This window comes from Scyliorhinus canicula, chromosome 2 (assembly GCF_902713615.1).
Source record: "Scyliorhinus canicula chromosome 2, sScyCan1.1, whole genome shotgun sequence".
Classification (NCBI taxonomy): Eukaryota; Metazoa; Chordata; class Chondrichthyes; order Carcharhiniformes; family Scyliorhinidae; genus Scyliorhinus; species Scyliorhinus canicula.
The window spans coordinates 5,416,979-5,430,526 of NC_052147.1; the positions used below are offsets into that span (position 1 = coordinate 5,416,979).

A 13,548-nucleotide genomic window follows, 5' to 3' on the forward strand; every position below is an offset into this window, starting at 1 on the left:
GAGCAATGATCACCCTACTTAAACCCACGTAACCCAACAATCATCTTGTCCCACTGGCTGTAAAGGTGGTATCCTTAGGCTTGAGGTTAATCATTCTTTCTCGCTTACACAGTCTGTTAATGAGCTGTCAGTATTTGTTGGATGTCAAGGGCAACACAGTGGCGCAGTGGGTTGGCACTGCTGCCTCACGGTGTCGAGGTCTCAGGTTCGATCCCGGCTCTGGGTCACTGTCCGTGTGGAGTTCACACATTCTCCCTGTGTTTGCGTGGGTTTCGCCCCCACAATCCAAAATGTTCAGGTAGGTGGATTGTCCACGCTAAATTGCTCCTTAATTAGAAAAAACGAATTGGCTACTCTAAATTTGAAAAAAAGTATTTGTTGTAAGTCTCTTTACCCTACTGGACAGTGCTTACACTCTCGGGAAAATGGTGAACAGAGTATATTCAGATTCTGGTTAATTATGGGTGGAGGGAGCACTTGGCAGGGAGTGGAAGAGGAAAAGAAGACAGAAAGCTAGCTTTTGCATATTGTTTTGTAATGAGTTTCTTTTTGGAAGCTTTATATTGTGGCAAGAATGGGTAAATTCCGTGCTCCATCTATTAGGAGTTGCACAGTTGGATGGGTTGCACTGCCCAGGGGGTTCCTGTCGAAGCACTGCCATTCATCACATGGACATTTTGAGGTGATGTCTGTGGTGACTTTAACCGTAATGCCCAATGGCAGGCTTCTACCTTGTTCATTGAGAAGGAGCTTCCATCAATCTGGCTGACCCAAGTCTGCCCTCTTGACTTTTGGACACAAGACTCAAGACCACCCAAGATAGTGAGACAAGATGGGGTGCATTGCCTTGGAAAGCAGGCAGGTTTTGTTCTACTCCCTTCTATTGTTGAATGACCTACAGATCAGAAGAACTGCCGTTCATAACAAGAAAATACGCCCTTGCGTGCAAGTTCCCCACCAAGCCATACCATTCTGACTTGGAAATGTATCGCTGTCTCTCATTGTTGCTGGGTTAAAAACCCAGAACTCCCCTAACAGCACTACGTGTGTACCTACACCACCAGGATTGCTGTCTCAGGAAGGCGGCTCACCACCATCTTCTCAAGGGCAATTGGGAATGGGCAATGAATTGCTGACCTAGTGAGCGACGCTCACTCCCTGTGAATGAACACATTTTTTGAAAACAAGAACTATCTAGTTCTTTATCGTGTCACTTAAATGTCCCAAAGTTCCGTGCTTGCTGTTGATCACGTTTAACTGCAGCAGATTGTTAATTAGGCACATAATGGCAACCGCTTTTCGTACAGCAAGATCCCCCCCAAAAAATGGTGATTCAATTTGTTTTCAAGGGAGAAATATTGGCCCCCACACACTGTTTTCTCTTCAGATAACACCATGGCGATGAAGGATAACAAGGCCTCAGTTTAACATCTCAGTTCTCATGGAAACTTACTCCATGTGATCTTTTCTGTTTGTGATGAATGTAAGAATTTCCGATATATGGTATTGTGTGAATTTGGCGCAGTAAGGGTTAAAAGCCCGGGTTAGGGTCTGCATGTGACTGCTGCAGTCCTGTTTTTAAAAATCCTGGTTTGAAAGACAGCCGGGCTTGGTGGCCCACAAAAGGGATAATTAAGGCATTGTAAAAGTAAGGGCTAATGGGATTTTGTTTACATAAAGGCTCCCTGGGGAGTAGATAATTAGAGACATTGTGTTTGGCCTTAGTAAGACGTAGTGAATGGGAGGAACCGGGACTGAAGCAGTCAGCTGTTTCTGGAAAAAAGCAGTTTAGACACGGGATGAGAATAGATGAGCAACCTTTTGCCAAATGCTGAGAAGTTAAACGGTAGCTTTGACACAGGCAAGAATCTGTAAGCTGGTTCCTGAAGGATCTCTCTCTCAAAGTAGTTTACCCAAGACATCTCAATAAAGCAATTATTCCTGGGTCCGCTAACTGTATTTAAAATGGATTTTGCTTGGGTTTTGCTTGAGTGGAGATAAAAGATAACAGTTAGGATTTAGTGTTTCATTTTATTGTTGAGCATTTTATTGTTAAGTTATTTTCTTGTATGTTAAAGTTATTTACTCCTAAATTAGTAATAAAGCTTAAAAAATGTATGTATACCATATCCCTGTTTGTGCGTGGGATCATTCCTGGAGCGAAGTGTCCTTTTCTCACCGTCTTACAAATTAAATAAAATATTGGGGTTTCTGTCCGGCATCCTAGCAACTGTTGGGGTCTGGTCTGGGATTGTAATATTGGTGTTCATTTTGGTGTTGGGCCACTTGTAGTGTAGAGATTGAACAACATTCAAAGATTTGTAGAAATCTGTAACTAATGCTTTATAATCTCTGAGCAGTAATTATTTGAGTTTCCACATTATTGATCTTGGCTCTCTCTCTCTGTCTCTACAGACATAAATGAATGCGAGTCCAGCCCTTGTGCACATAGTGGGACTTGTATTGATCACGTTAATGGATTCGTGTGCATCTGCCCACAGCAGTGGATCGGGAAGACTTGCCAGCTGGGTAAGGAGCTACACATGAGCTTCTGCTCAAACACAAACTGGTTGTCGATAACTCTGGCAAGGCTCCCGGCTACAGATGATATTCTTTAACAGGCAGGAGTTGAAGCAGAAGCCAGCCCTATTCTAACTGAATGGGCAGATAGGTTTGAGGGGCTGAATGGCCTGTGGGATCATTTTCTGCATGACGATTTCAGCTCTTGAAAGAAGCCTGGGGGTGTGCGCAGGGTTGGGTTCCTGGAGCTGTGGTGGCTTGGCCTTGAGTAGGGTTGACATTGCTTCAGTCTGGTGCCTTGTTTGGTGGTGGTGCTGCGAATTTCTTTCCTGAAATCTCAAATTCACTAACTTCTGTTTCCTGTTTTTTAAAATTGTGATGATTGCTGTATAGGGAAACACAATATATGATCTGCTGTGGTGACCAGGAAAATGCATTAACATCATTGGCAGGCACCTGACCCTGTAATAAATTTGAAGTGTTTTCTTTGGGTGGGAATCTGGCAGATATCATTGCAGGAGAAACCTTTGCTCCTACATTAATTAGCTCATCTCGGCCTAATCACATCTTTTGGGTGATTTTTTTATTATGAAGATTTTTCGGGATTCTTTTTGCAATTGGCAGCTGTTCTCCTCCCATCACCACCTCAATCCCTTTCTCCTAGTATCACCCAATGGCTAATTGCTGAAGCTCTGAAATATTGGCTCAAACTACATTGATCAGGAGTTATGTCAGGAGGCACTTGCTTCACAATCTGGAGCACTCTTCCTTCGGAACGCTGTTGACATTAGTTAGTAGTTAGTTGAAGTTAAGATGCAGGTCTCTCAAAGAGGAGGAGGCCATTTGGCCTGTGGAAAGAGCACCCTACCTAAGCCCACACCTCCACCCTATTCCCACACCATAACCCCACCTCACCTTTTTTGGACACTCAGGGCAATTTAGCATAGCATGGCCAATCCGCCTAACCTGCACATCTTTGGACTGTGAGAGGAAACCGGAGCACCCGGAAGAAACCCACGCACACACGGGGAGAACGTGCAGACTCCGCACAGACAACGACCCAAGCCGGGAATCAAACCTGGGGCCCCTGGAGCTGTAAAGCAGCAGTGCTACCCACTGTGCTGCCCGTAATTAGATCTCCAATCTAATTGAATGATGTGACAGGTTGAAAGGCCTTGTCATGTTCCTTTGTTCTAGAGATAACAAGGTTTGAGCAAAGAGCTATGAAACCTTACACCCCTCTGCTGTGTGCTATGATTACTGAGGTCTCAGCCCACTGATGGGGACGCGGAGGTGCTGAGCTGCAGGACTCTCTGAGCTCACACCGATGGTGGGGACGCGGAGGTGCTAAGCTGCAGGACTCTCTGAGCTCACACCGATGGTGGGGATGCGGAGGTGCTGAGCTGCAGGACTCTCTGAGCTCACACCGATGGTGGGGACGCAGAGGTGCTGAGCTGCAGGACTATCTGAGCTCACACCGATGGTGGGGACGCAGAGGTGCTGAGCTGCAGGACTCTCTGAGCTCACACCGATGGTGGGGACGCAGAGGTGCTGAGCTGCAGGACTCTCTGAGCTCACACCGATGGTGGGGATGCAGAGGTGCTGAGCTGCAGGACTCTCTGAGCTCACACCGATGGTGGGGATGCAGAGGTGCTGAGCTGCAGGACTCTCTGAGCTCACACCGATAGTGGGGATGCGGCGGTTCTGAGCTGCAGGACTCTCTGAGCTCACACCGATGGACAGAGTAAAGCATGGGTGCTGTTCGAGAGGAAAAATTATCACGTGATTAAACAAGCCTGTCAAAATATGCTCAACCCAGCTTAGATTTCAGTGATGATCTCTGCCGGTATTCATTTTAAATAATGCGACGAGATGAAATGGGTTCTTGGTGATTAAATGTTTGGGTCTTTTTGCAGCTAATCTGCTTGTTTGCTTTTTAAGCTGCAGTTGCTGACTCTCCTCTTTCTCTCTCTTTCTCTCTCTCTTTCTTTCTTTCTCTCTCTCTCTTCCATGTCCTTTCACAGATGCTAATGAATGTGAGATGGAGCCTTGCGTTAATGCTTATTCTTGCAGAAACTTGATTGGTGGATATTACTGTGACTGCCTCCTGGGATGGTCTGGACAGAACTGTGACATCCGTCAGTATTCACTTTATATATTCATGTACATGAAAATACGCGTCTACAGTTTTGATGTGTTGCGCTAACCATCGACTGTGTTTTTCACAAAGCAAAGATGATGCTGGGAGTCAGCACATGTTTATATCTGCTCCCACCCCCACTGCTGGGACACTCATGAAGTGGTACAGTTTAGCAAGGCCCTTGATTCTCACCCAGTGGGGGTCACTGGCAAAGATAGCATTTAATACTCATTCCTAATTGCCCTTGAAACCTTCTTGAATGCCTATGGCGCTCCTACAAGGCTTTAAGTAGGGTGTTCCAGTATCTTTAGCTCAATGTTGGGTTCAAGTCAGATGGTTCTATTGCTTGTAGAGGTGGTGCTGCTCCCATACACCGCCTATCCTTGCCTTACTAGCAGGTGGAGAGAACAGTTTTCAGAGGTATTGGTCTATGTCTGCTGGGGACCAGGAGAGAAATCAGCTGGAAATTCTGTTCCCGATCACTGTTCAGTGACCCTTTGTTGGAAAGGATGGATGTCGAAGGAAAGGATTGGGCTTGGGTGTGACACTGCCCGATGATCTGCCGACACGCTCTGTCTACCTGCGCACGTGTGGAGCGCCTGTATGGACGTTGCGCCCCTGGACGGCCCCGTGTATCTCGGTGCTCTGAAAAGGGGGATTTGTCTCTGGATTATAGCAGCAGGGAAAGAATGGTGAAAGCCCCTCTCGCAGTGAAATAAGCCCCTCCTTTCACTGGAGGGAATTCACCTGCAGAGGATTTGTGTGGACCTGCATGTGTTTTTCTGCATGTGTTCAGTTTTTATACATAAACATTGGGAAATGAGAAGGGCAAGTTCAAACAGCGAAGCAGACTACATTATATAGTGTCCTTTATGTAATGCCTCATGTAATTGTGGACTTGTTGCCTCTTCAGATGTCCGTGGCTGCCATGGACAGTGCCAGAATGGAGCAATGTGCAAGGTATGAAAAGGAATGTTTTAAATAGAATTACAAAGAATGTGCGGTATCGAAACAGCTTTATGTCAGTGTTAATGCTGGATGCAAGCCTCCTTCGCCCTAAATTCATCTCTGCCATCAGCATATTCTTCAAGGCAATTTTGGTTAAGCTCACGGCTAGCCTTTGGGTTACGCCTCCATTTTAGTGTCCACTTTGGTACTGTGACTGTCTTGTGAAGAGTAATTTGAAGATTAAATTGGAGCCTCCTGTAAAAGAGCCTGTTTCTGTACCTGCAGCAAACTGGTTAAGATGTGTCTTACATTTGAAGTTTTGCTGGTAAATGCTGCAAGTTGCCTGGCCTTTGCTTCAGTGGATAGTTGTGTGTCCTCTGTAGTGCAGTGTTCTCGAACCCCCTACAAACATGGCACCCTCTTTGGGATCCCCTTCAATGTATCTATAAAAAAAAAGAGTTTCCCCTAACCGGAGTTTTCCTGAGGAGTGCCCTCTATTCGGAAAAACGTGCCAGAACATCAACAAATAGAGAATTCTCCAGGCGCTACTCTCTGCAGTGCTTGGCATGTCTGACACCAGAGGAGAAAAAAAATTCATGGGTCCAGTGGGGTTCCTTCCTTTCCTGTTCTAGAGTTCATCGAATAGATCCATAGAATTCCTACAGTGCAGGAGGGAGGCAGTTTGGCCCATCGAGTCTGCACCGACCCTCTGAAAGTGCACTGAATGGGCCGGATTCTCCCGTGTTTCTCTCTATGGTGCACTGTCCGCTGGGGGCGGGATTCTCTCTTCCCTCTGCCCGGCAATTGAAGCCACCCCACACAACTGGGAAGCCCGCTTGTTGGGGGGGGGGGGGGGGGGGGGCTGCTCTGCCAGCTGGACGGTGGAATCCCAATGGCCGGAGAATTCCGGCCAGTGTCTCATTCTGACTTTTTCTCCCTGCCTCTCAGTCATGTCCCCGACTGTGGCTCTGTTTTGCTGTCTGTTTGTGTCTAACATTTCCGCCCCCGTTTTTTCCCCAAGGTGCTTCCTGCCGGCACCTATCCGTGCCTCTGCAAAGGACTGAAGAGGATTTTTTTGCTGTCTCTATAACATCTTTATGTTTAAACATTTCAGCACGATGATGTACAAGGGTACCAGTGCCTCTGCCCACGTGGAGTTGTTGGCAGAAACTGCGAATTCAAAATGAACGAATGTGCAAGCAAACCTTGCCTGAACGGAGGACAGTGTCAGGACCTGCTCGGTGGCTTTCACTGTCACTGCATACGGGGTTATTCAGGAACCTTCTGCGAGGTACGCTCCACATGTTCGCGACAGCTGGTGTACAGTGTGTGTTGGGTTTGCTCCCGTTTTCCAATGAGTCAATTTAAAATTACCGCCCGGATTTTGAACCTGTCCTTGTGCCGTGCTTCCCACTTTGTTGGACCGAGCTCTCTGCTGGGTTAGCCGGCCTCAGTGGGGGTGGGAACAAATGGAAGGCGATGCCGGGCAGCACGGTGGCGCAGTGGTTAGTCCTGCTGCCTCACGGCGCTGAGGTCCCAGGTTCGATCCCGGCTCTGGGTCACTGTTCATGTGGAATTTGCACATTCTCCCTGTGTCTGCGTGGGTTTCACCCGCAAAACCCAAAGATGTGCAGGGTAGGTGGATTGGCCACGCTAAATTGCCCCTTAATTGTAAAAAATTAATTTTGTACTTTAAATTTATTTTAAAAAAAATTTTTAAATGGAAGGCGACGCCACATTGGCCTTGGAACGACCCATACCTGCACGAGGTTCAATAAATTGGCGAGGGCTCCTCCTGTACTTGGAGCTATCCAATAACGACCTATCCTGCCTGCCTGATCCAACCTCGAAGTGGAAAGCGCAGGTGTGTGGTCATTGGCTGAGGATGTGTCCAGCTGGAACGTGATGCAGAGTGGGAAGTAACTGTATCGTCATTGAGTCACCTTCAGGACTGGAGGGGAGAAAACCGGCGGTTTAAAGAATTTTAATTGATTCCCACCTGCCAGAAGTTTGGTCCTGGAGCCATGTGTAACCAAAATATATTGAAATGAAGTGAGACCACATTCTGGGTGGGCAGAGTACAGCAGAGTTTTTACATGCTGTGACTCGATTATTCAAATGGGGCATTTCAATTGTGTGAATATTTCACAGCTATTTTTTTTATATGACCCCTCGATCCAATCACCCCCTCCCCGATTGTAATCTGATATGTAAGTCACTTTTATTTCCTTTTTAAAAAATAAATTTAGAGTACCCAATTATTTTTTTTTCCCAATTAAGAGGCAAGTGGCTTTTCACAGTAACTTCATTGCGGTATTAATGTAAGCCTACTTGTGACAATAATAAAGATTATTATTATAATTTAGCCTGGCCAATCCACCTAATCTGCACATCTTTGGGTTGTGGGGGTGAGACCCATGCAGACACGGGGAGAATGTGCAAACTCCACACGGACAATGACCCGAGGCCAGGATTGAATCCGGGTCCTCGGCGCCGTGAGGCAGCAGTGCTAACCACTGCACCACCGTGCTGCCCCACTTTTATTTACAATCTATAGACACGAGGAGCACTTCTCTCTGTTGCAATGTGTGATTATCACAGTGAGCTTACCAGGCTAATGGTGATTGCAAACTGAAGCTGAAGTCTCCTGTCATCTGTTCAGTCCCGATAAGTAGGGCTGGGAGGAAAGGGAAAGTTGTGCTGGAAGCTTTTTTAAAATATTGGGGTGTATCAGATCAGTGACGGGAATTGACATCGTGTCCTGTCTGATGATTACCAGAAATTCATACCGCCCTTCCCTGACCCTTAAAAGTGCCAGCTATTCCATAGGGGAAGGGAAGCTTGTAAGAGAAGGAAATGAATGTGGCTCTCTGATATGCGAGATCTGAGACAGTCCACACCTAGTTACTTCAATTGTTTTAACAATCACGTTTTATTTGCAACTCTGTAAACCAATTGTCACTTTGGTGTATTGGAACCCATCTTGCCTTCAGAGTTTCAGTTCTTAGTCAAATAGTTTGGTTTCTTTTTTAGAGTAACTGCATATGTGTCCAAAGATGTTTCTGGTCTTTGGACTGGATAAGTGGGCATAGTACAGTGGTTAAATGTAACCCGTTCAGGGCAGCATGGTGGCCTAGTGGTTAGCACAACCGCCTCACGGCGCTCAGGTCCCAGGTTCGATCCCGGCTCTGGGTCACTGTCCGTGTGGAGTTTGCATATTCTCCCCGTGTCTGCGTGGGTTTCGCCCCCACAACCCAAAGATGTGCAGAGTAGGTGGATTGGCCACGCTAAATTGCCCCTTAATTGGAAAAAATAATTGGCTAATCTAAATTTAAAAAAAAAAAAATGTAACCCGTTCAGAACAAGGCTGATTTGAAAATGAAATGAAATGAAAATCGCTTATTGTCACGAGTAGGCTTCAATGAAGTTACTGTGAAAAGCCCCTAGTCGCCACATTCCGGCACCTGTCCGGGGAGGCTGGTACGGGAATCGAACCGTGCTGCTGGCCTGCTTGGTCTGCTTTAAAAGCCAGCGATTTTCAAGGCCAAAGAGAAGAGTGTAAGAGTTTCCCTGAAGAGACTATGGTTAGGAGGAGAAATGGGAGGCACTTTTCATTTGACGATTGGTGAAATGGAACTCGAACTGATTTCAGACTTTTAAAGTAAACCTGGAGAGAAAAGCTGTTTCTCTGCTTGGTGAGTCTGTAATGAGAGAGGATACACTTGAGATAATTGGCAAGAGAAACGAGGCACCAGTGTGCGGTAAATTAAACCTGCACGTGATTATTAGTAGATAGATGGAGTGGATTATGAGGAAGTGGCATGCCTGCCCAGAATTTTCTTTTTAAATTTGAAGTAGCCAATTCTTTTTTTTTCCAATTAAGGGGCAATTTAGTGTGGCCAATCCACCTACCCTGCACATCTTTTGGGGGTTGGGGGGGGGGGGGGGGGGGGGGGGGGGGTTTGGTGAGATCCCTGCAGAATGTGCAAACTCCACACGGACAGTGACCTGGGGCTGGGATTGAACCAGGGTACTCGGTGCCATGGGGCAGCAGTGCTAACCACTGCGCCACCGTGACCCCCACCCCGTGTCTGTCCAGAAATGTTGGATGCAGCAGAATCACATCGGCTTTTCAAAGGAAAGCAGACGTCTTATCTGGAAAAGAAAACAAGCGCAGGGCAAGAAGGGTGGGGTAAGTGGGAAAAACTCCTGGCACAAGCACGATGGGCAAAATTCTAAATGTTACATTTAAAATTCTGTGATCCTACCACCGACCACAGCATATCACATTAACCCATGTATTTATGCCCGAGATGCCTCCCCCCCCCCCCCCCCCCCCCCCCCATCTTGCTTCATCCAACCCTATCAGTATATCTTTTTATTCCTTTCTCCCTTATGCACAACTTAATTTGCCCTTAACTGCATCTGTGCCATTTGTCTCAACCACTCCCTGTGGTAGGTAGTGAGCTCCACATCCTCACTGCTCCCTGGTTAAAAAAATATTTGTCTTTATTTGTGACTATTTTGTATTGCTGGCCCCTCGTTTTAGCTTTCTGTACAAGTGGACACATCTCTTGTGTATAAAAGATCCACTCTTTTGGAGGTTGTGGTTCTGTCAGCAGAGCTGCAGCCTTTGTCATTGACTGAAGTGTTCCAAGTGACCTTAGTGTAATATCGTGCTCCCAAGGTGGTTGTGGTATGAGTGAGGCGGGTCGGACAGCGGGTGTCTTGATTCGGGAGCTTGGTCCACTTGTGGGAAGGTGGTTTGAATGTGATGTCATACTGCAGTATGTAGGTTGGTGGTTTGACTCATCTCTCTGGGCCTGAGCATAATTTTAAAAGCTCATTTGGCTTGAATCCACCAGGGCTGTGCGTAAATGGCCTCACTGAAGATGCTTAAAGGCAGATCAATGTCAGTTAATTCTTTTGTATGTCTATAAGGCCAGTCCTGGTCTCCTCTTGCAGCCTAATGGGAATTAAAAGTTGGAGCAGGGCAGAGGGGTGATTAATCTCCACCTTGCCCTCTGTGCTGATGAAATACGCCCTTTGAATTGATTGCGACGAATCCGTCCATTCAAGACTCTGCCACTCTCTTTCACCCCCGCCCCACCCCGGGAGCTTTCTGCTGCCCCCTGCTTTGGGGATTGGCGGAGAATCTGATGGCTATCCCACTTGTGTTGTTTTTACCAGCAGGAGTTTAGCAACCGTAAGTCACCAATTTTAAGACAATTGTCGTAATAAGGTGAGGTGAAGAGGAATGTTTCTGCATAGCAAGTCAGTGCACTGCGTGACTAGGTGGTTGAGGCAGATTCAATCTTAACTTTCAAAAAGAGAAATTGGATAAACAATTGGCTGAGCGAGGGGAAAGGAAGTGGAGGTTGATGGGTACTGGAGGAAGGTTTGGAGTTGAAATTCCCCAGGGATCAGTATTCGGACCCTCGCTTTTACTGTGAGGTGATGATCTGACCTTGGTGTATAAGACGTGGTTTCAAATTTGCAGTATAGGGCGTGGTTTCAAATTTTGCAGATGATACGAAGCTTTACAAGCATTGAGAATTACCAGGAGGATTGTGTGCAACTTTTGTAAAGCATGTGGTAGACAAGTTGGTGGAATGGGCGGACAGGTGGCAAATTAACGTCAATGCAGAGAAATATGAAGTGAATCATTCTGACAGGAAGAACATGGAGAGAAGATGTAAAATAAAGGGGATAATTATAAAGCTGGTGCAGGAGCAGAGGGACCAGGGTGAATACGAATACGAGTCAGTGAAGGTGGCAGGGCAGGTTGAGCACATGGTTAGTAAAGCATACCTTCTCCGCAGCTTTATTAACAGGGGTGTAGAGAACAAGTGCTAGCACGTTCTGTTAAACTCGTGTAAGACACAAGTCCTGCCTCAGCTGGAGCATTGCGTCCGGTTCTGGGCAGTGCACTTTAGGTGTGAAAGCATGGAAGAGAGTTCAGAAACGATTTGCCAGAATGGTTCCAGGGATGAGGAATTTCAATTATGATCGGAGAAGTTAAGACTGCCTTCCTTGAGACAAAAAGGAGATTTGATAGAGGTATTCAAACCATGAGGGATCAGGACAGAGTAGACGGGGAGAAACCATTCCCAGTTGTGAAAGGATTGAGAACGAAAGGGTACTGATTTAAAGTAATTGGTAAAAGAAGCAAAAGAGATGCGAGAGAGAACTTTTTCACACAGTGCGTGGTTAGGGTTTGGAATGCGCTGCCTCTGTTTGTGGCGGAGACAGGTTCAATCGAATAGTTCATGAGGGAAACAGACTGTTATCTGACCAGGGAGAGTGTGCAGTGTTCAGGGCTATGGGGCGAAGGTGGGAGAATGGCACTAAGGGACCTGTGCATTCGGAGAGCTGGTGTACACAAGCTGGGCCAAGAATAGCCGCCTCTTGTGGTTCTGTGAAGTACTAAAAAGGGAGGTGGGAAATAATTGTAAGTCTATGGTGCAAAAAGTGACCAATTGAATCACTTTCAATGGTCTTCACTGGTCTGAATGGTCTTCGCGTGTATTGTATCGTTCTCTGCCTGCTCCTAACAGGATGATGCTGCTCCAGATATTTTTCCTATCTCCATTGTTTTCTGACTTGAAGATAGGCCAATTTGTTTAATCAAAAACAGTTTATTGATACAACCAGCTTTGAGTGTCTCTAAGTATACCAATTAGACTTGCTGTGGTGAATCATCTTGCTTATGATTATCCCACTTATCAGTAAGGATTTCAAGGGTTTTTCTCTCTTTCTATAAACTCATCTCGAACAGCTGGTGAGAATCAATCTACTCAATCAGGATTCTGGTAGGATTAGAAGAGTACAGATTTCTTGCTTCCGTCCCCAGCCTCACCTTCACCTCATCCGCTCTACCTCCAAACAATTTAATTAGCTGTGCTTTTAACAATTCTTGTTGATTTTTTTTCCAAGGTCGAGGTCTGATTAAATGCTGTAACGATGCTGCTTCTGTTCTTTGTATACTCCATACCTAATGTCTGATTCTTGCTTTGAGAAAGTAAGGTGGGGGCGGGGTTAGACGCCTTGTGCCGGACTGAAGGAAGGCTGGAGGGAAATCGGGAAATTATAGTTATGATCAGCTTGGGTTTTTAGCAACTTGTAGATTATGGGAGGGACTGAGGGGTGGTGGTGGTGGTGGTGGTGGGGGGGGGGGGGGGGGGCGTGGGGGGGAGTCTGTGGTTTAGAATTGTTGGGGGCGAGCTGGAGAATGGTGCGACAAGTCTTCATTTCAGAGCTGTGGGGAGTTGTACTGTGGAGGACGGTCTGTTTTGAGTTTAATACAAGAGGATTGGAGAAGAGCATCTGCTCCAGTCTCAACAAAGGATAATGGATTGAAATCTGGTTCGGATCAATTCAAGGAATGAAGGGGATCTGAGAGTGATGATACGTTCGTATGTTCTTCTGCACAGTGCCTTGGTTGTGCTGAACCTTAACGATGCATGTTTTCTTTCTCTATCACAGAAAAAAGTCAATTACTGCGATCCCAGCCCATGTCAGAATGAAGCCAAGTGCTACGTCCTTGGTGAAGATTACTACTGTGCTTGCCCTGAGGAGTATGAAGGAAAGAACTGCTCGCTCCTGAAGGACCACTGTAAATCCACCCCTTGCCGAGGTACCTGCTGCATTAACGGTGTAGATACATCTATGTCAGCTGTGGCAAATATAGCTCATTTGGTAACATTCTGGCCTCAGCCATGAATGTCTTAAACCTGAGCCCCATCTCCAGAGACTTAGCACAAGATCAGCTGACATTCCAGTGCAGTACTTGGGAAGTGGCACATTGCCATAGTTACCGTCTTCCAAGTGAGGCTCCATCTGCTCTCCCAAGTGGATGTGAAAGATCCCACGGCATGATTTGGAGGAAGAGCGAGGGAATTCTCCATGCTATCCTGGACAAGTAATTATCCCTTAATCAG

The 13,548-nt window shown here is 46.4% G+C and overlaps 1 protein-coding gene across 2 annotated transcripts in view; it reads left to right on the plus strand.

Moving 5' to 3' along the window:
- jag2b (jagged canonical Notch ligand 2b) overlaps positions 1 to 13,548 on the plus strand; it is a 212,022-nt gene that overhangs the window by 164,669 nt on the left and 33,805 nt on the right. Inside the window, exons 9-13 of one of the 2 annotated variants that reach the window (XM_038822133.1) lie at positions 2,416 to 2,529; positions 4,545 to 4,658; positions 5,574 to 5,620; positions 6,723 to 6,899; positions 13,094 to 13,244. In XM_038822133.1, the coding sequence (XP_038678061.1) occupies positions 2,416 to 2,529; positions 4,545 to 4,658; positions 5,574 to 5,620; positions 6,723 to 6,899; positions 13,094 to 13,244 (603 nt within the window). The remainder of the gene's footprint in view (positions 1 to 2,415; positions 2,530 to 4,544; positions 4,659 to 5,573; positions 5,621 to 6,722; positions 6,900 to 13,093; positions 13,245 to 13,548) is intronic. The other variant, XM_038822142.1, reaches the window with a different exon arrangement.